At 41.2% G+C, this 19,910-nt stretch overlaps 1 protein-coding gene across 3 annotated transcripts in view; it reads right to left on the bottom strand.

Annotated features, from left to right (window-relative positions):
* The window catches only part of LOC136702665 (capping protein, Arp2/3 and myosin-I linker protein 3-like), an 83,313-nt gene that overhangs the window by 57,173 nt on the left and 6,230 nt on the right, over positions 1-19,910 (bottom strand). For all 3 annotated transcript variants that reach the window (XM_066677815.1, XM_066677814.1, XM_066677816.1), the window contains exons 3-7: positions 3,286-3,336; positions 3,114-3,173; positions 1,492-1,613; positions 855-949; positions 593-663 (exon numbers count right to left, since the gene is read on the bottom strand). In XM_066677815.1, the coding sequence (XP_066533912.1) occupies positions 593-663; positions 855-949; positions 1,492-1,613; positions 3,114-3,173; positions 3,286-3,336 (399 nt within the window). The remainder of the gene's footprint in view (positions 1-592; positions 664-854; positions 950-1,491; positions 1,614-3,113; positions 3,174-3,285; positions 3,337-19,910) is intronic.

Here is a 19,910-nt window from a genome sequence, read left to right as displayed (position 1 = left end):
CCAGGACAGGGCACCAGGACATCACACACTCACCCAATCACTCACACGTAGTGTAAGAAAATATCCGGACTGTGGAGCTCTCAGAAGAAACCCACAGAGACAAAGACAGTGACCCTAGGCAGTATTTGTACCCACAATCCCAGGACCCTGGAGCTGCGTGACAGTGACTTTACCTGCTGCGGCACCGTGCCACATTTTCTCATCAAACTAAGATTTGAAGATCGATCAGTAAACTAAATTTTCGTAGATGAACTAAAACTATAGCTATGTTTTAAGTCTATACTTCAGCAGAAAGCAAAGCTTAGACCTTGATGAACGTTCTAGTCTCTTTAGAAGAACAGAAACCCAGCTAACCCCAGTTAACAAGTTAGCAGCTCTGAGAGCTTTGTTCTTGCTTCAACCCAGATCAGCTTCACAATTTGTCATTGAAATGGATAAACTGAATACCTATCCATGCTTATTACTGCCTTGAAATGTAATAACTTTCACAAAACGCAATCTCGCCTATGAATAAAATAAATGATGGTCAATGATTTACACAGACTTTTATTGAGCATCAAACATGTTGGACACACACAATCACTCAGCTTACCCACTGCACCTCTTCTTTACAGCTGATGCCATTGTAATCACAGAGAGCAGCATATGTTTCTGAGAAGCCACCTGGGAGAGAAAGAGAAACAGATAAAAACTGTGTGTGTGTGTGTTCACATTTGAAAGTGTGCAAGGATGCAGCTGTATGTAGGGGTCATGTGTACAGTGTATGTACAATATGTATTGCAGCAGTATGTCATTGTCATTTTGTGTGTGTGTGTGTGTGTGCGTGTGTGTGTGTGTGCATGTGCGAAACACACCACAGGCTCTCTGTGTCTCCACTGAAGTGTCTGAACTGGGAGAGTACTTCCTGCTTCCATCTGACAAATCACTGTCTGAGTGACAGAGGGAAGGACTGTGAGTGAAAAAGAGAAAGAGAGAAAGAAAGAGAGAGAGAGAGAGAGAGAGAGAGAGAGAGAAGTTTGAGAAGAGAGAGAATGTGAAGAAGGGTAAGAGATGAGGGTGAGTCAATAAAATGAAAGATACAGAGTGATAGAGAAGAGTATTAAGGAGAAAAGTAGTGAGAGAGAGTAAGAAAGAAAAGGAGAGAGAAAAAAAATCAGGAAGAAATGATTAGAATGAGACAAAAAATGAGCATGAGAATGACAAAAAGAGAAAAAGGGAAAAATCAAAGAAAAATAGAACAAGAGTAAGAAGAGATAAAGAGAAAAAGGAGACAGAGAGAGAGAGAGAGAGAGAGAGAGAGAGAGAGAGAGAGAGAGAGAGAAATTATTTTTGTCCTAAGGGCTTTTAAAAGGAGAAATAAGCAATTGACATGGTCTACAAACCATTTACCCCAAGAGGGATTTCAAAGAAAGACAGCAGGGTGTGTGTGTGTGTGTGTGTGTGTGTCTGTGTGTGTGTGTGTGTGTGTGTGTGTATTTCTCATGTACTCACGCAAACATAGAGTTGTTGAATATCCGAGACAGAGCAAAGTTGATGTGGTTGATCACATGGTCCAGGTGGTCACGTGACTGGAGCCTTAGGGAATACGTTGACTTGTCGGTTTCTATGACAACCTGTGTAGGAGGAGAGAGAGAAAACAACAAATGCTCTTCTGTCACTAGGGTGCTGAGATGGCCGAAAAGAAAATCTTGTGGAAAAAAAATGAGCCCTGCCTTAGGGATGACCATTAGTGGACTGCACATAAACCAAGCTGGATCTGTTTATAAAATGTGTAAATATTTACAAAACTGGACACAGATGAATGGTCAGGGGTCATTTGCATTGCACTATGGATGAGTCCTGTTTGCTGATTGTTTAAAACATTCACTGAAAAAAATACATTTTCTATAGCAGTTTTGATCATCACAGTAAACAAGGACCTGGAAGCAATTTGACTGTCTCCTCTTCAGTCTATAAGGCGTTATAATGTACACTATGATCCAAAACGTAGCTTTAGGCTAACAGGTTAATCTTTAGAGATGAAGGAATACTGTTTTTTTTGTTATTCATAAATATTACAGGAGGTCCTCGGGTTTACGTCAGTCCAGAGTTACGATGTTTCGTGGTTACGACACATCTCCCATTTACTGTATAAAGCCTTGTTTCGACTTAAGTGGTTTTGCGTCGTAAACGTCGTAACGTGAACTTCGTGTTTGGTGTGTGCAGCGGAAAAATACACGGTTACGCGGCTCGGGACCAAGGAGGATAGGTGTTAGGATCGGATAAGTGCTTACAGTATGTTATTTACGTACAGTATGTACGTATGTTCCGACTTACACTGAAAATCGGTTTACGACGCGACGTAGGAACGGATCAACGTCGTAAGTCGAGGACCCCCTGTATAATGATATAATAAAATTACTTGAAGTACATTTTCTGCAAATACTTTATCAACATGAGTCTAAAAACATATAACAATGAGGCATACATATTAATGTAAAAAATGTTCAGAAAAACAAGGCACACAACAACAACAACAATAAAACATTTCACTGCCCATAATAATGAGGAATAATTCCCAAATGGGAATGTAGTCAGATACGGTGATTATTTTAAGTAACACTAGGTGAGATTTGGTATTTTTGATCCTACGCTACACCTACAGACTGTAATTTATTTTTACAGCACTGTGCTGGTCTCTGAAGCTGTAACTTTAAGGTAAAAATGGTAATTAGTTTTCTTTTAAAGACTCAACTATATTGTTCAATCACATAAACATTAAATTCAGTGTAGCACACCCTATTCACATGTGCACAAATGCAAAAATGTTCTATTCTGACTGAGATTATTAAGATTATCAGGATGTACGTAGCCAGTGTGTGACTATAGCCACTGCTGGATCATATTCTGTTAAAACATAACTGCATAGAACATGGCTCATCAGAACTAGATTCTCAATTAGTTCTTAAAAGCTGCTCTGCCTGAGGTGTTAGTCATAATTAGCTGAAATTCCTTAATTAAGGTCATTAGAGAATAGCTAGAGTTTCGATCAATGCATATATATGCGCTTGTAATTAAGTTAAGAACACTGCTGCCTGATCAAAACCACAGGAATCTGTATGCAGTCCACTCACTTGCATCTCAGGGTGTGTGTTCATGGCTCGAATCTCCAGGAAATTAAAGGTTGCCTCCACCTAAAATGAAACCCTTTTTATCATTCACAATCGCTGATAGACTTTTCCAGTTGAAAATCGCATTAAATATCTCTGCCTGCATCAAAATTGGTGGCAAGCGCCCAAATCTAACCTTCGTCGGCACCTTTGCAGCCATAAGATGGAGCCTCCATGTCGTGAGTACCTGGAGGGGAAGAAGGTCCAAGCATTACTGCTGAATTCAGAAGGAAACATACAACAAAACTTAACATATAAAGGCCTGTTATTATCAACAAAACACTAAATCACTCTCTGCCACAGGTATGTTATATTCACAACCTGTGACATCACAAAACTCTTTTACGTATGAAGGCTAGTTAAGTCGTGGTATTTGAGCAGGGTGAGATATTCCAAACTACATACTACAACCCTATGTAATAAAAACTATACCGCACTTATTTTGACATACAGTTTAGTATGGAAGCATGAGGATTTGGATGCAGCCATACTTACTTTAAAAAGTGAGATATGCCTTCAAATTTCACCACTGTTGTGATGGTTGATAGGGTGACACGAGACGAGGAAAATACCATAAACTAGCAAGTATAGCATTTGCCTAAGCTAACAGGCTCCAGTGCAAACCAGTCTTGAGACTGGGTTTTAATTTCAAATGCCTTGGGACTTTCATTCATTCATTATCTGTAACCCTTACCCAGTTCAGGGTCACGGTGGGTCCAGAGCCTACCTGGAATCATTGGGCGCTAGGCGGGAATACACCCTGGAGGGGTGCCAGTCCTTCACAGGGCAAGTGTGGGACTGGCTTTTCCAATAATAATAAGAGACAGACTTCCAGTTTAAGCTGAAGGAGTCAGGAAGCAATCTGTATTGTCCAAAGAATGTGTAACTTTAATGTATGCTACAAGCTGCAACTACTATGCTAAAGCTACTATGACATACAAATAGATCAATATTAGCTTGAGGCTAACATGCAATTGAAAGCTCCATTAGAAAGCTAGTGGAAATTATCTTTGCAGGAAAAAGACATAAACACATATTTTTGAAGAGAACATCAAGGTTTATGTCTTAATTAATTCTAGGAAATGTTACTGGTATTTTTCTTTCTATTGATTCTCCTTCGTGTTATGAAACAGACATTATATTGACCCCTAGTGGCCTGGATGTGTAAGAGACTATGAAGTAAACCCATTTTGAATATGGTCACCTTCATGGTCTCTTTTATGGAGCAAGAACTGGTTTGTTCAGGGACTGCAGCCATTGTTCCAAGACAGTGACCACACCTTTTACCCTACTACCTCTGTCCACTGAGACAGCAGTGTTTTATTAGAATAGAAAAATCAACAGTATTTAGTACTCCACAGAAGAAAGAATGATATGTGTTGTTTGCTTTATAGGCCACACAACTGACTTTCAAAAATGACAAATATGTAATTAATAAAGCAAAGTATGCCTCAATAAATACAGGCCTGCTGTTAATTTGTGATGAATATTCAATGTCCAAAAGCATACTGTCATAGAGTCCCTATGGCTGTTCACATGCACATGAAGAACACGCGCACACACACACACACACACACCACAATGTGCTGGACGTTTCTGCAGGTTGCCCTAGAAACCACTGGAGTGAGAGGAGACAAGAGGTTAGTGCTCTCTCTCCTTTGCGCTCTCTCTCTCTCTCTCTATTGATTTTGGATCCTTTTTTCATCTACGCCATGTGCCACTGCTATTCAGGTTTCTGCCTGGCTATAATTGTACAGATGGGCTGTAATAATTTAGACCTCTGATGTTCATTTTCACTAATATTCTGGCAGATTAGGACATATCAAAAAAAAACCTTAGCGGCCTGAACATGAATCAGTATTTAAGGTGGCACTGTAATGATTTTGCCCCTTGCACATCCATTTCAATTTAGCAAGAACACACACAAAGCCTAGTCATTTTATTACTGAGGTCTTTTAATCCAGACCTGATGGACTGAGCTGAAGATCACCATGCTCAATGCCAAATGTTAGCTATAGGAATAAAAACTGTCCTATTGAGCTGTGGACATCTGTATCTGACCTGAATAATGATTTTGATGCTGAATGCCAGTAGCCCTTAGGAGTCTTAGCTAATGTTTAGCCATTTTTGTATCTGATTTGCCTTTATATGCCACATTTAAAGTTTACCATTAGTCTTGTCTCTCTCTTTGCTCTCTTTTCTCTCTCTCTTCTGTCTTTCTCACTTCCAGCAAGTTCGCCCCTCCCACACCACCCTTACTGTGTTCAGCTGAAGTGTAGTAAAGTGTCGGTAGAGTCCAAACTCTTTTTCTGTTTCTTCATAAGATGAAAAATGATGAAGCTACTAAAAAAAGGCAGCCTTTTTACCCACATGAACATTCATTCATTCATTACCTGTAACCCTTATCCAGTTCAGGGTCGCGGTGGGTCCAGAGCCTACCTGGAATCATTGGACGCAAGGCGGGAACACACCCTGGAGGGGGCGCCAGTCCTTCAGAGGGCAACACACTCACACACTCACACCTATGGACACTTTTGAGTCGCCAATCCACCTACCAACATGTGTTTTTGGACTGTGGGAGGAAACTGGAGCACCTAGAGGAAACCCACACGGACACAGGGAGAACACCTCGCAGACAGTCACCTGGAGCAAGAATCGAACCCACAACCTCCAGGCCCCTGGAGCTGTGTGACTGCTTTTCGACAGAAACTGATGGCAATGTTCAGTGTGACTATGTTTTCATGCGTCTCGTCTTGAAACAGTCACAGTGTTTGATCAAGCCGGCATGATCAGCAACACTTACGGGTTAAATCCTCAGAGCAACGTTCCAAAATCTAGTCCAAAGCCATTTCAGAAGAGTAGGAGCTACTGCAGCACAACAGGACTACACCATACTAAAAACCATTTACGTCAGAAGAAAGCTGTCTTCTTTGGAGCATAGAGTGTATGTTGTGGCTATGACTAATAAAAAGTGTCTCCCTTGGGCTATAAGTCAATCAAGATAGGAATCAACTATATATACAAAAAAAAAAAAGATGCTGCATCTACCGCCATCATTGATGCATCACTTCTCTGCATCTCTACATAAAGCATGATGGATGATGAGCAGGAGAAATATTCTTAGACTCTCAAGGTTAAAGTCGCAGCACAGAAAGCCATGGCTTCTGTTCACTGCAAGATGGCTAACTACTCTCTGTGGCGTCTGTGTGGGTTACGAGCTGGCAAAGCCGTCTCTGTCCAAACACTTCTCTCACTGTAACTGAGAATGAAAAAGCAGAATGCTCAAGAAAGGAAGGGTTCTGTCAATTTTGCACAGATTTTGTGTGTTGTAACTAATGCTCTTCTAACTTTGATGTTTTATTCTTGAATATGTTTAGTATACAAAGCTACAACAAAACGGAAATATTCAAAGGGACCTCTACAAAACAGTACAAAGTTATTCTGATTACATTTATTACATGAAGAAACATTCACAACCTGAGGTCCTAAGAGAAGCGGGGTATTTTAAAATACAATAACCCCATCTACAGAATACAAAGGACCACAGAAAATTTAGTAAGTAAGATAATGATCCCCAGAGTAGTGCTGGACGATATGAGCACAAATCAATATCACGATTAATTCTAATTAATTCTACCCCAATTCCAAATAATGAATGATTATTTTGTTTTTGTATTTTTGACCCTCATATCGTTCAGTGACGAGGTTTGTGCTGTAAATATGCTCCAGTTTTAAAGCTGGGATATGTTTTCTAATGTTGCCGGGAGCTTGTTCCTCTCTTGTTTATTAAGTCAAATCAAATCAAATCAAATTTATTTGTATAGCGCTTTTTACAACTGACGTTGTCACAAAGCAGCTTCACAGTTTCAAGACAGAACATTTAAATCAAAGCCCAATGCAAGCAAGCCGAAGGCGACAGTGGCAAGGAAAAACTCCCTCGAGGCTGGAGGAAGAAACCTTGGGAGGAACCAAGACTCACAAAGGGGACCCATCCTCCTCTGATCAAACTATAGATTGAATTTTAAATGATCACCAATGAAGTGTCATTATGCTACATAATAATAATAATAATAAGGTGAGCAGCTGGTCTGGTCTGGTCTGCAGGAGAATCCAGCAAACAATCTTCCATCAGTGGGCCACCATTCTCTCAGAAAACAGTAAAACAGTAAAAGGGAAGCAGTTAGTTGAGTTGAGTGCAGCAGAGAATAAGAGCATGTGAATATTTTCTGTAGTGTAGTGACGGATCTGACTGTAACAGACTGGGAGGAGGGAAACCAGAAGGAGCTCAGGCAAAGACATCCTTTTGTTCCAAGCAAGAGAAATTGTGAGCACATCATCCAGGTTTACCCTGATTCTCCATGTCCATGGGTTCCTGAAATGACAACCTTAAACTAGACAGAGGTTAGTTGCCAAAGGCTAAACTGAACAAGTGTGTTTTGAGCCTAGACTTAAACATAGTGACTGTGTCTGCGTCCCGAACACTAGCTGGAAGATTGTTAAGCACTGTTTATATTTGTTGTGAGATTGTGATTGGTTGCTGAAACTTTTTTTTCTCAGTGTTTACATTTGACTTCTTTTTGTTTCGTCTTAATGATAGTCAAAACACAACACGTCCAAACCACAGACGCTGGGTAGCTGCTCAAGTCGCTCTGTCGGCCTCGCCATTTAGGTTGCTTTCATGTGGCAGATAGGGGCAGAGTCATGTGACTACAGCTTGGTAGCATGGTTTTAAAAAGACAGTACATGAACACACAGTGGGGACATAACAGAATAAAAATAATTGATATAATAAATATAGACAACATTATGATGATTAGAAGTTCTGAATGTCGATTTCAACTAATTTTTGATTAATTTCTCAGCCCTACCCCAGAGCATCAGCCAGCTCAGAATTTGGACCAAGCACTCTCCTCTACCCAAAGTCAAAAGGCATCTGAGAGCATATCTTCTGAAGAAACAATGTTCCAGAGTCATGAACACTTAAACTGCTCTGGGTTTTAAGATGTGTTAAGAATGTTCCTTTAACTTCAACACTGAGTGATCACTGGATTAGGAACGCCAACCTTGGCTCTACACTCAATGTCCATTTCCTCAGCTCCACTGACCACACAGGAGCACTGATGGAGGATGTATGGTTCTAATATTTAATAATGCTTTACAAATTTGAATATCAGATTTGACAGAAATACCCATCCCAAGCCTGAATCTAACAAAAGAATACAGACAAATAAAACTGTATACTGTACAATTATTACAATACATTACAAACAAGTGTAAACCGTCTTAGGAAGGAATAGCACTGAGGTTCGTGAGCTGGAACAAATGTTTGTTTCATATGACCCATCAAGATGAGAATGCGGATGGTTTTCTACTGCACATCAAATGCTAGTCAGCCTCCTGCTGGTACCTCAAACCCCTCCCAAACACATTTTGAAGCGTTTCACCCAGAGTGTTCAGCTTCCTGCCATCATGTCATGTCGTACTCCCTTTAAAAAAATGTTTGCAGGAGGTGGATTAAAAAGTTTTATTTTAGCAATAAACATGAAGCTTTTAGGCAGATGGCATTTTAACCATTCCTACTGATCCGGGATGAAAGCTTGGTTGTAAAATCCACACTCAATTTCTGCCGGAGGCTGACAAACCAACTTTAAGAATAACACAAAACTGCGAACAATGACCCATTTAAGTATTTTCACAGTACATCCAGGCTTAGAGGCAGAGAACATCGTTTTCATGCAAGGCTGGGCGGCTTCTTAACAAGAATGGTCATGCTGTCAGATAATGACCATATGATAATATTCCAGTTCATCGTTGTATGGTACTCAGGGATTCATAACACTTACAAATCCCCTTGTCTCCTTTCAGCCAAGGTCATAATGTTTATTACTAGGCAATGAATCTGGGTGCTAAAGGAGCTGCTTCTGATTTGCCACAGGCCATCAGGGACGATAGGCCAAACGTGTACCGCTCATCCTTTGCCCCTTAAACATATGAACAAAATAAAGGCTTCATTCTAAACCAATTGTATGATAATTCATTAGATAAGAAGGAGTCCTCATCACTTTCAGGGTTCAAGCACTTAGCACAGCTTTAAAAAAATTGTCTGGCTCACAGTACCAGCTGAAATTCAAATGCAGTTTCATTTTAATCCACAACAAACTTGCTCATAATGTGCTGATATACGACTGCTTAGATAGTGGCTTATTGTGTGGATTTTTATTGTTATGTCCAAGAACCTACAACAAATTGCATCAGCGCATCTCTGAACCTAAACAATCATTAAAAATTCAACCATCTATGAATGAGCAATTACACAGATTTTAAATATTCCCTTGGTCCCCATTCCAAACCTGATCCCTTCCCTCTCTACTCTTCATGAATGGCATATACAGTCCTCTGGTGAAGAAACTAAGCAGATGAGAGGAGACATAGAAGAGTCAAAGTAAAAATACAACCACCCCAAGCAGAATTATTAATTAGAAATTAGAAGTATTCAGCAGCAGCATCTTAACCAAACAATCTGTTCCACCTTAAATGGTGCAGCAATTACATTCATTCATTCATTATCTGTAAGCGCTTATCCAGTTCAGGGTCGAAGTGGGTCCAGAGCCTACCTGGAATCATTGGGCGCAAGGCATGAACACACCTTGGAGGGGGCGCCAGTCCATCACAGGGCAACACACACACTCACACACTCACACCTATGGATACTTGTGACTCGCCAATCCACCTACCAACGTGTGTTTTTGGACTGTGGGAGGAAACAAGAGCACCTGGAGGAAACCTACTCAGACACAGGGAGAACACACCACACTCCTCACAGACAGTCACCCAGAGGAAACCCACACAGACACAGGGAGAACACAGCACACTCCTCACAGACAGTCACCCGGAGGAAACCCACGCAGACACAGGGAGAACACGCCACACTCCTCACAGACAGTCACCCGGAGTGGGAATCGAACCTCAACCTCCCACATGACCTCAACCTCCAGGTCCCTGGAGCCTTGTGACTGTGACACTACCTGCTGCACCACATTTACATTATGGTTTGATATTCTGGTTGTCTGTTCCACCTTAAATAGTGCATCAATTACTTCCTGGCTTCATACACAAACTTAAGTTGTGCAGCAGACACATTCTGGTTTCATATTCAGATATTCCATTCCACCTTAAATAGTGCAGCACTTACCTTCTGGTTTCGTATTAACACATTTTGTTCCCTATTAAATTGTACAGCAATACCATTTTAAGTTCGCAACTTTATAAGACTCAAGTAATCATTGGTTTTTCTCTTCCGCCTTAAATAGGCAACTATATTATGCTGAAATTACCTCCTTAATTAAATCTTTGTGTTCCACTTTAAATAATACAACGTGCAAGATTAAACCTATATGTAAATATTTGATTTGTTTATATGAGCAGTGCTTTTTTTTGTGAGCTCTTGTCTACTGTTCATGGCAGCACACTACAGCAGTGTTTTGCCTACAGCATTTCAGTGACATGCGCTAGCAGTGGGTATACGTCTGTCACCCAGGTGTGTAACAGGACTAATATCTGAGCTTCATGTCTGAGCTGGAGAAGTGCTGAAGACTGCAGCGAGGAAGTTCTGTCAACAAGCAGGAACACACACACACAGCGCGAGACGTCATGTCACAGGCCTCTGGAACGGGGTTTAAAGGATCTAGGGCACACAGACACTCCAAAGTAGAAAAACTTTGCAGTTCGTTTGAACAAAACCCTTATCTTGCCTTGAGGAAGACTGCTTCTCCTCAAAAGCCATCTGTGGTGAATACGAAGACAATACAATGCGTTTTCACTATGGATCATAGGGACTAGGGAACTAGGGACGTGCATTCTCATTAAATATGATATGATTAATGAACCAGGGTTAATCAACAGGGTTAATGAACCATTAATTGTTTAACCAACAAAAATGAATGGAGGGCTGTAGGCCTAGATTTTAAGTGACAGCAGAATGATGTTGAGCAAACAGTTAGCAGCACTCAGAGGAGAACATGAATGAATGAGTCATTACTCATAAATGCTCATTGATTAATCTGAGGTCATGTGTCCATTTGTTTCATGAAATAGAAATACAGGCTTCTGTGTGAACAGACTGAGCAGATGAGCTGAAGCAAAGCCAATGCTAAAATAACTCCATCAGTGCAACATTAACAGTCAGAAAATCTTGAGATATTTTTAAAGGATTCTTGAAGTTAGCTTCTTATTCACCAATGTATTCATCTAATTTCACATTCCACCTTAAAAAATATAGCACTTAGACTCTGGTTTCATGTCTGTCAGTCCTTATTTCAACTTCCCATTGTTTTATGAAGGGAAATGCGTGGATTAATGGCCGCAGATTCACTATTTATTCATTCCTCTAACCATCCATCAATCCATCCATCCAAGGAGAGCAGTGAGGCAAGACACTGATGGGAATAAAATTGACCAGATTTCATCAAGTGAGGCCGTGTCCTGTGGAAAATTACTTAAAGAAACAAACAACCCCAAAATACTAGGACAAACATTCATTCATTTATCTGCTATAGTCACTTCATCCTGATCAGGGTCATGATATTTCCAAAGCTCACCCAGAATCGCTGGGTTAAAGGCCTGAGCACAATATGGACAGTTGGCCAGTCCATCGCAGGGCATCTCACATTCACCCAGTCCCTCACACCAGTGGGCGATTTAACACAGACACTACACCTCCCAACATTTGTTTTAGTACCAGAGGAAACACTCTCAGACCACACCAAACTCCTCACAGACCAGAAATGAACCCAGGACCCCCGGACCCAGGCACTATATCAGTAACATCCATATGGCACTGTGCTTCACGGTTCATTCATTATCTGTAAGCGCTTATCCAGTTCAGGGTCGAAGTGGGTCCAGAGCCTACCTGGAATCATTGGGCGCAAGGCATGAACACACCTTGGAGGGGGCGCCAGTCCGTCACAGGGCAACACACACACTCACACCTATGGATACTTGTGACTCGCCAATCCACCTACCAACGTGTGTTTTTGGACTGTGGGAGGAAACAGGAGCACCTGGAGGAAACCTACTCAGACACAGGGAGAACACACCACACTCCTCACAGACAGTCACCCGGAGGAAACCCACGCAGACACAGGGAGAACACACCACACTCCTCACAGATAGTCACCCGGAGGAAACCCACGCCAACACAGAGAGAACACACCACAATCCTCACAGACAGTCACCCGGAGGAAACCCACGCAGACACAGGGAGAACACACCACATTCCTCACAGACAGTCACTTGGAGTGGGAATCGAACCCACAACTTCCTGGAGCTGTGTGACTGCAACACCTACCTGCTGCACCACCGTGCCACCCTAAACTAAAATAAATTCAGCTGAATTGTTGGCTTGTGTATTTTGTATTTCGTCCCCTAATGTAACTTAACAAATGCAGTTATTTCAGTGTTAAAACACTGGCACCTTAAACGGTAAACAGAATACTCAACTAGCCATACACATCTTGAACACCTTTTAATTTGGCGCTTTAACTCACAGCAAATCCAGATACAAATGGAGGCTGTAGATTTTCTGCCGTGAGAGTCACTGTGACAGGGCTTGAGACGACGGTTGGTTGGAGAGAAAAAGACAGCAGATGAAACGGGATGCGACATATCAAGTGGAGTGGAGTGTGAAGTTATACTGTCGCCGTGGCGACTCCCACCCTCTGCTCTCTCTCTCTGCTCTGTCGCTCTTCGTCATCCTCTTCCTCACTTATGTCCACTGCACTTTGAGGGTAAATGTTTAAGACTCTCTTTCTCTGTCTCCTTCTCTTAGTCTGTATTAGTTAGCTCCACTGGGCCCCACTCTACAATACTCAATGCTTCATGCCTTATTCAGCTGTGTATACTGTAAAAACTATTGTCTTGAACTAAAACTATTGTCCAGAGCCTACCTAGAGTCATTGGGCGCAAGGTGGGAATACAACCTGGAGGGGGTGCCAGTCCTTCACAGGGCAACACACACAAACACACATTTAAACACAACTGTCTCCTTGTTAAATAAAAATTGCCAGATTGAAGGGACTAATCACCTGTGTCACCAAAGTAGGCTTTATTAATGACGTTGTAAATTAAAAATATGGAAAATTTGGGGTTAAATGTAGATTTTTGTATGTCCAACAGTGACCCTAACTAAACTAAACTCAATACTAAAAGCTATAAACAACCATCTAAACACTCTCTGTAAAACAGTTTGTTTTGGGTCGCACAGATATTTTCTATAGAGTTTTTTCTATGGTTTCTAAGTACAAAAATCTAATTTTACTCATGGGCAAGGTGTACAGATTTCATGTTTGTGATAAGGCTGGAGAATATGCCCAATATTTATATTGCAATATTTCTTAATTTCAGTCAATAATAGTGTGACCAGACGTCCTCTTTTACCCGGACATGTCCTCTTTTTTAGACTTAAAAAAATGCGGAACTTCACAAACGTCCGGGATTTTGTTTTTCTAGAGCTTACATAGAACTTCGAGAAGTTTCGTTCACAAACTAGTCCCGCCCTCCCCTACTCCGATTGGTTCGCTTGAGTGAGAAGGGGGCGTGGTGAAGTAGCCTAAAATCTTCTGATTGGACGATCTGACTGTAGAACTACCGTTATTGGTCGATAACCTTCTCTGTAAACATTTAATTGGTCAGTCTGCACGTCAGTAGTCCTTGTTTACCTCAGGCAAAGCTCATGTACCTACCCTCATCTCGAGCAGCTATGCCGAAACGTAAATGTAAGTTCTCAGATGAATTAAAAAAGAATTCCCCATGTTTTGTGTAGCAAATAAAGGTGTAAAGGACCTAAAAGCTCACATAGGTTCAGCTAAGAATACAACGGCATGTTGTTCGCCCCCACCCCCCACCCCCAGTCAATACGATATAATTCCCATATCAATATAAACCCACAGAACAACTCAAACATAAACTTCCTGAATGTCAGTCAATGACCGATGCTGTAAATAATGTATATTGAAATATTAAAAATGTGTTTCAAGCCATAACATTGTATTGTGATATATAATAATACTGAATTGTTGTCCAGCTCTACTTTGTAAAACATTAAAATGAAAACCCCACTAGTGGTCCGCAGTCCTTCTCCTGAAGATGCAGTTCTTCTTCCCTCCTACGGAATAATCTTAACCAGAAGACATTTTACATCCTGCTTCTTGCTGCTTACATTGTCAGCATTTTCTTTCGCCTCTCACTTTTCTGGAAATTCATGTTATAAAGTCTCTCAAGAAAACCACTCACTTTTTTTCCACTCAAGTAGAACAAGCAGTGCCTGAGTAAATCTATGTTGTCACACCAACAACTGTAGTGCAGCAACCTTTCAGAACAACAACAACATGACAGGAGAACAGAAGTCATATATTTTACACTGGGATGATGTGAAGAACGTTGAGTTTTTTCACCACCCTGTGCTCAGAGATCATAAAAAAAGTATCAGTGCCCTCACACAGAGAGACATTCATGCTAAGTCAAATATATAGGCACTGCACTGATCATTTCCTCTGAAATTAAGACGTAGTGGGTCCTCTACTGCTGCTGCAACAATAACTATGCTTTTGGAAAGACTTTAGATTGGATGCTGTAACATTTCTGTGAGGATGGCACTCTGAAATCAGGAAATAGGTGAGGTCAGGTACTGATATTGATTGACTAGCTTTGGATCCTGTGTCATCACTTTATTGAAAGTGTTTGATTGTAATAACACAGTGCAAATCTGTAAAATAACAGTGCTACTCTGTAGAACATAGAATGAAAATTACTGCAAATGTATTGTTTTTCTACAGTATTTGAATTTGCAGTCATTTCTGCCAGTTTTTATTTAGTTTTTTTGTGTTTTTTACATTATACTCCAGCTCATCCATTGCTGGAGAGGGCTCCACCATTTCAGAAAACACAGTTCCACTGCTATACTGCACTATGGGGAAATTTACACCCATCCAGCCAAAGCTTGGCATTGACTATAGTGACCTAAGTCTTATGTGCAGCTGCTCGAGGGCTGTCTCATTTCTTTTCATGATTTTCTACAGAGATTACACATCAGTGTCCACGACGGGTGCACTCTAAATTAGCTGAATTCACTAATTAAAGGGGGTCTACGAACATCTTTGGACGTACAGCTCATGGTGCTAAAACCTAGCGCTATACAAATATGAAATGTTGTAATTAAGGCTTTGAGCAGATATCTGTGTTGTGCCAGACTCAAGATAAGCAGATAAAAGCCAAGCAGCCTGACTATAAAAATGGATCTGTCCCCAAAACTTCAAGCACACATTAAGGGACTCTAAATACAACTGCACCAGATGACACTGAAAGAACAGAAAACACTGCGGTAAAGTTTTACTTCAAAACAGGATTTTGGAGGCTGATCCTCATGAGAAGAGTCTTTATCAAAGCCTTCAACATCAAAAAGTGAAGACGCCAAGTGCCTCTGGCAGCCATTAGCAACGGCTTCATAAGCTCAACGCAATAGGAAGCCTGTCTGTTCTAATTTGATTGATTAGACAGACAGACCTTTCGGATACACTGTAGGGATGAGCATTCGTGGCTTTGTTTTATGACCGCTGGTACTTTGAAAAAACAAAATAAGAATAAAAAAGCACAGAAGAACATCTCTGAACCCAGCTTGGAAAGCCATGCTATTCTGAGAAACATCGGCTTGATGTGTCTAAATGGCAATAAACTATGGCATAATACGTCTACAAGGGCAACTAAATGGTCCCATATATCTTGTTGTCTAGTGCTTAGAGAGATATCAGGGGATGTTAAAAGACAGTAAACAAGAAATAGCACTCCAACTCTGGCTATTTGTTTCTGCTAATGAATCTTGATGGATGTGATGTGGCTCCTGATAGATATGATATCGCAAGGCCCCAGAGTGGCGCAGCAGTCTAAACATCGGCAATCTACGGGAGTTCATTGCTTCAATACCCAATGATGCGGCAGAGTTTAGGAAAGCACTCCGTGGGTGGGTAAGACAGCCCCCATCTTCTCACACCCTTAAGGCCGGGTCCTTGGGACCTGTGAGACAATGTGCCGCCCAAAGAAACAAATCATTTGGCTAAAATATTATGATTGAACTAGTGAAAATATGATGTGGTGATGTGTATAATCTCTAACCAGTCAATATTCCTTTAACCCTTGGGGGTCTAAGGACATTTTCTCAATTTTCTGAAATTCGCCTGTAATAAAAGCACTTTTATTACAACATATTCCCCACATGTTTTATATCAAAATGTTCAGAACAATCTCAGCTCTCTCGTTAAGAGAGGCCCATGTGACCTAGAGCATTTTATGAAGAGATAATCTGTCTCGAACCCTGAAAAACTAATGCGATTTAAGAAAATCTTTATATTTCTTATGAAAACATCCCTTTACTTGTTTCGGTGATTGAAATAGTTTTATCAAGAGTCTTAAAAACAAGCGAATCCACCAGTGAGACACGGGGAGAGGCAGAGGAGGCATGTCTCAAGCTTATACATAGGCTCGCAACTCGGGATGCACAGTAAACATGCATCGAAAGAGCAGTTCTGCACATTCACAGAGTGTTTGAACTGTATTTCTGCGCTGTGTGTGTTACACACACACATTCACTCACACCTATGGACACTTTTGAGTCGCCAATCCACCTACCAACATGTGTTTTTGGACTGCGGGAGGAAACTGGAGCACCCGAAGGAAACCCACGGAGACACAGGGAAAACACACCACACTCCTCACAGACAGTCACCCGGAGGAAACCCACACAGACACAGGGAGAACACACCACACTCCTCACAGAGAGTCACCCGGAGGAAACCCACACAGACACAGCGAGAACATACCACACTCCTCACAGACAGTCACCCGGAGGAAACCCACGCAGACACAGGGAGAACACACCACACTCCTCACAGACACTCACCCGGAGGAAACCCACGCAGACACAGGGAGAACACACCACACTCCTCACAGACAGTCACCCGGAGGAAACCCACACAGACACAGCGAGAACATACCACACTCCTCACAGACAGTCACCCGGAGGAAACCCACGCGGAAACGGGAAGAACACACCACACTCCTCACAGACAGTCACCCGGAGGAAACCCACACAGACACAGAGAGAACACACCACACTCCTCACAGACAGTCACCCGGAGGAAACCCACACAGACACAGAGAGAACACACCACACTCCTCACAGACAGTCACCCGGAGGAAACCCACACAGACACAGAGAGAACACACCACACTCCTCACAGACAGTCACCCGGAGCGGGAATCGAACCCACAACCTCCAGGCCCCTGGAGCTGTGTGACACCTACCTGCTGCGCCACCGTGCCGCCCTTAAATCAAATCTCTAGAGTTTAATACAAATATTGATATTTTTTTCAATCAAATTTCCCATTCCATTTTCTCTCAAACTAGCCCTGTTATTATGGCTGGATTTTCCAGTTTTTTTGGCTTTGCAGTAATTGAAATTCCCTGTTGTGAGTCCATCCTTTAATCAAATCAGGCACTAAAGTCCTAAACCGGCATAATCTTCATTTACAGACACTCTTGGATGAAGCTGTTTCTTCTACTGCCATGGTCTTAGTGGACACACAGTAGGGATAAAACATTGTTTTGATGTCTAAAAAAACCTTCCTGCCCTCTCCTATTGTAAGCAAAACCACAAGGGTTTAGCCTCTGCCACTTTCAATGAAGCCCTACAGCAGCCCTTATAGCTTCATAACAAGGGTTTTGAGAACATTCTATTTATTTTTCTCATTTGGCTCGCTGCTAAGAAAAGAAACACTGTGTTAATCTTGAACTCAGACTGCCCAGAATTGTCTGTAGCACATGGGCTTACAGCTGAGCTTCATAGCTCTAGAGGAACGGCCTCTGGTAGAGAAGAGAAACGTTTAGTTTTACAGAAATCATAAAAATATGTATTTATGTTAACACAGGAGATTGCTCAGACAGAACTGGAAACCCTGAGAAATATTTCAGAGGGCATCTTCCTATCATCTATTATCCATGTGCACTAGAAAGAGGTAAGAGATTAAGAAGTTCAGTTCTAGCCGAACGTTGGTGCAATCGGCTGAGAAGGTTGCACCCGAGTGCGGCACCTTAGTTTAGTTTCAGTCTCGGTAATGAAGTACCCCTGCCCTGCGGATGGTAGAGTTTTTCTTGCTACAAGTTCATATAAAAAAGCTGTCGTTAATTATGGGATTAGTTGCATCAGGTTGGCGGGGAACAAGTCTAAAATGAGCAGTTCTATTCCAGTATAAATAACAACAGGCTCAGTTCCTCTCTACATACTGCAATTTAAAGCAACTTTAACCAGTCATTAGCATTTGTCATTTACACAGAACTGGACAATGGGCAGGAGATATAAACTGTACAGGAGAGAGCCTTAAAATGTCTCAGGATGGGCTCCCATGTTGCACCCAACCATTGGTTAGTGTGGTCTTATCCCCCCAACACTTAGAACAATGATTGCCAGTGGCCACTTACGCTTCTCCTGCAAGTGTGTTGAGCCGAACAATAAAGTTGTCAGCAGCAGTTAGACAAATAGCAGTGGGGAGATCTGACCGTATCTTTCAGCATTGTCTTTTTTTGTATGTTATATATGTGTCTTCTTGATGCACTTTTAGGATCCACAGCAAAAAGTGAGTGGTGCAAACATTCTCAAAGCAATAAGTCAAATAATTTAACAAAAAAAAGGATCAGTAAACAAACATTTGTACACAGTTAAAATGTAATTGAGCCAAAGTGGATTACATTATTTAAATATATTAGAATTGAGGTCACATTTATACTATTCGAACTCCATAATATAAACAAGCACATGTACTTAGGTAAAGTGACTCTTACTCTTTTTGCTCTGGTAAAAATCTTCAGTGCCATCTGAAATATACCCTAATTAAGAAGTGAGGGACCTAAAGTTCCATCAGGTTGAGAAATGACCAGAGGAATGTCCCTACTCTGTTACGCTTGATAACATTTTGGCCCAGAAGCGCTTTGGGCTTTGAGGAGATTCTCGCTGCCTTTGGATTTAAAATGAATCAAGGAGGTGTCAACCACTTCCTCTGAAGTCCAAGGCTACTTCTGAAACATATGTACTGAGGACAGCTAAGGTCAGTTTGGTAAGTTCCATCTGTTAAAGGAGATCAAAACCTTGGATGCAGATGCCCAGAGCTGCCTCTAAGACTTCCAATGGTTCCAATGGTTATTCTAGGGCTAAGAAATGTAACAATTGTAGTGATTACTATTGATAAAGGCCATAAAATCAGTAACTATGATTGTTTTTCTTATGCATTTATTTTTAGTTTTTTTCTTTGCCTATAATTCCCTGAAATTTCAGTCCTGTACTGATGTGTACAAACAGCAGTGTACGCTGTATTGGTAAATTTAATCAGAAACAGATGGTTTTTGTTTGTAATACTTGGTTTTTGTCAGTTGTTTTTCAAACTAAGCTTTTTACAAATGCAAGTGTAAATGAGTTTTGAAAAGACAGACATACAGTAAACACTTACAGCACCATTTTAGCTTCCTTGACTTAAAAAGGCCTAGGTAACAACACATTCTGCTAAAATATTCAATAATGTGTGTGTGTTTGTGTCATTTACATGTACTGTATGAGTTTAAAAGCCACAGCGTTTGTGGTAGTGAAATACACAAGTATATCTCTGGCTTTAGGGTAGAATAATATAGTCTTTAATAAACATTTTTAGAAAGGCTCATAACAC

This window comes from Hoplias malabaricus, chromosome 7 (assembly GCF_029633855.1).
Source record: "Hoplias malabaricus isolate fHopMal1 chromosome 7, fHopMal1.hap1, whole genome shotgun sequence".
Taxonomy (NCBI): Eukaryota; Metazoa; Chordata; class Actinopteri; order Characiformes; family Erythrinidae; genus Hoplias; species Hoplias malabaricus.
This window is presented reverse-complemented; position numbering and strand designations above follow the sequence as displayed.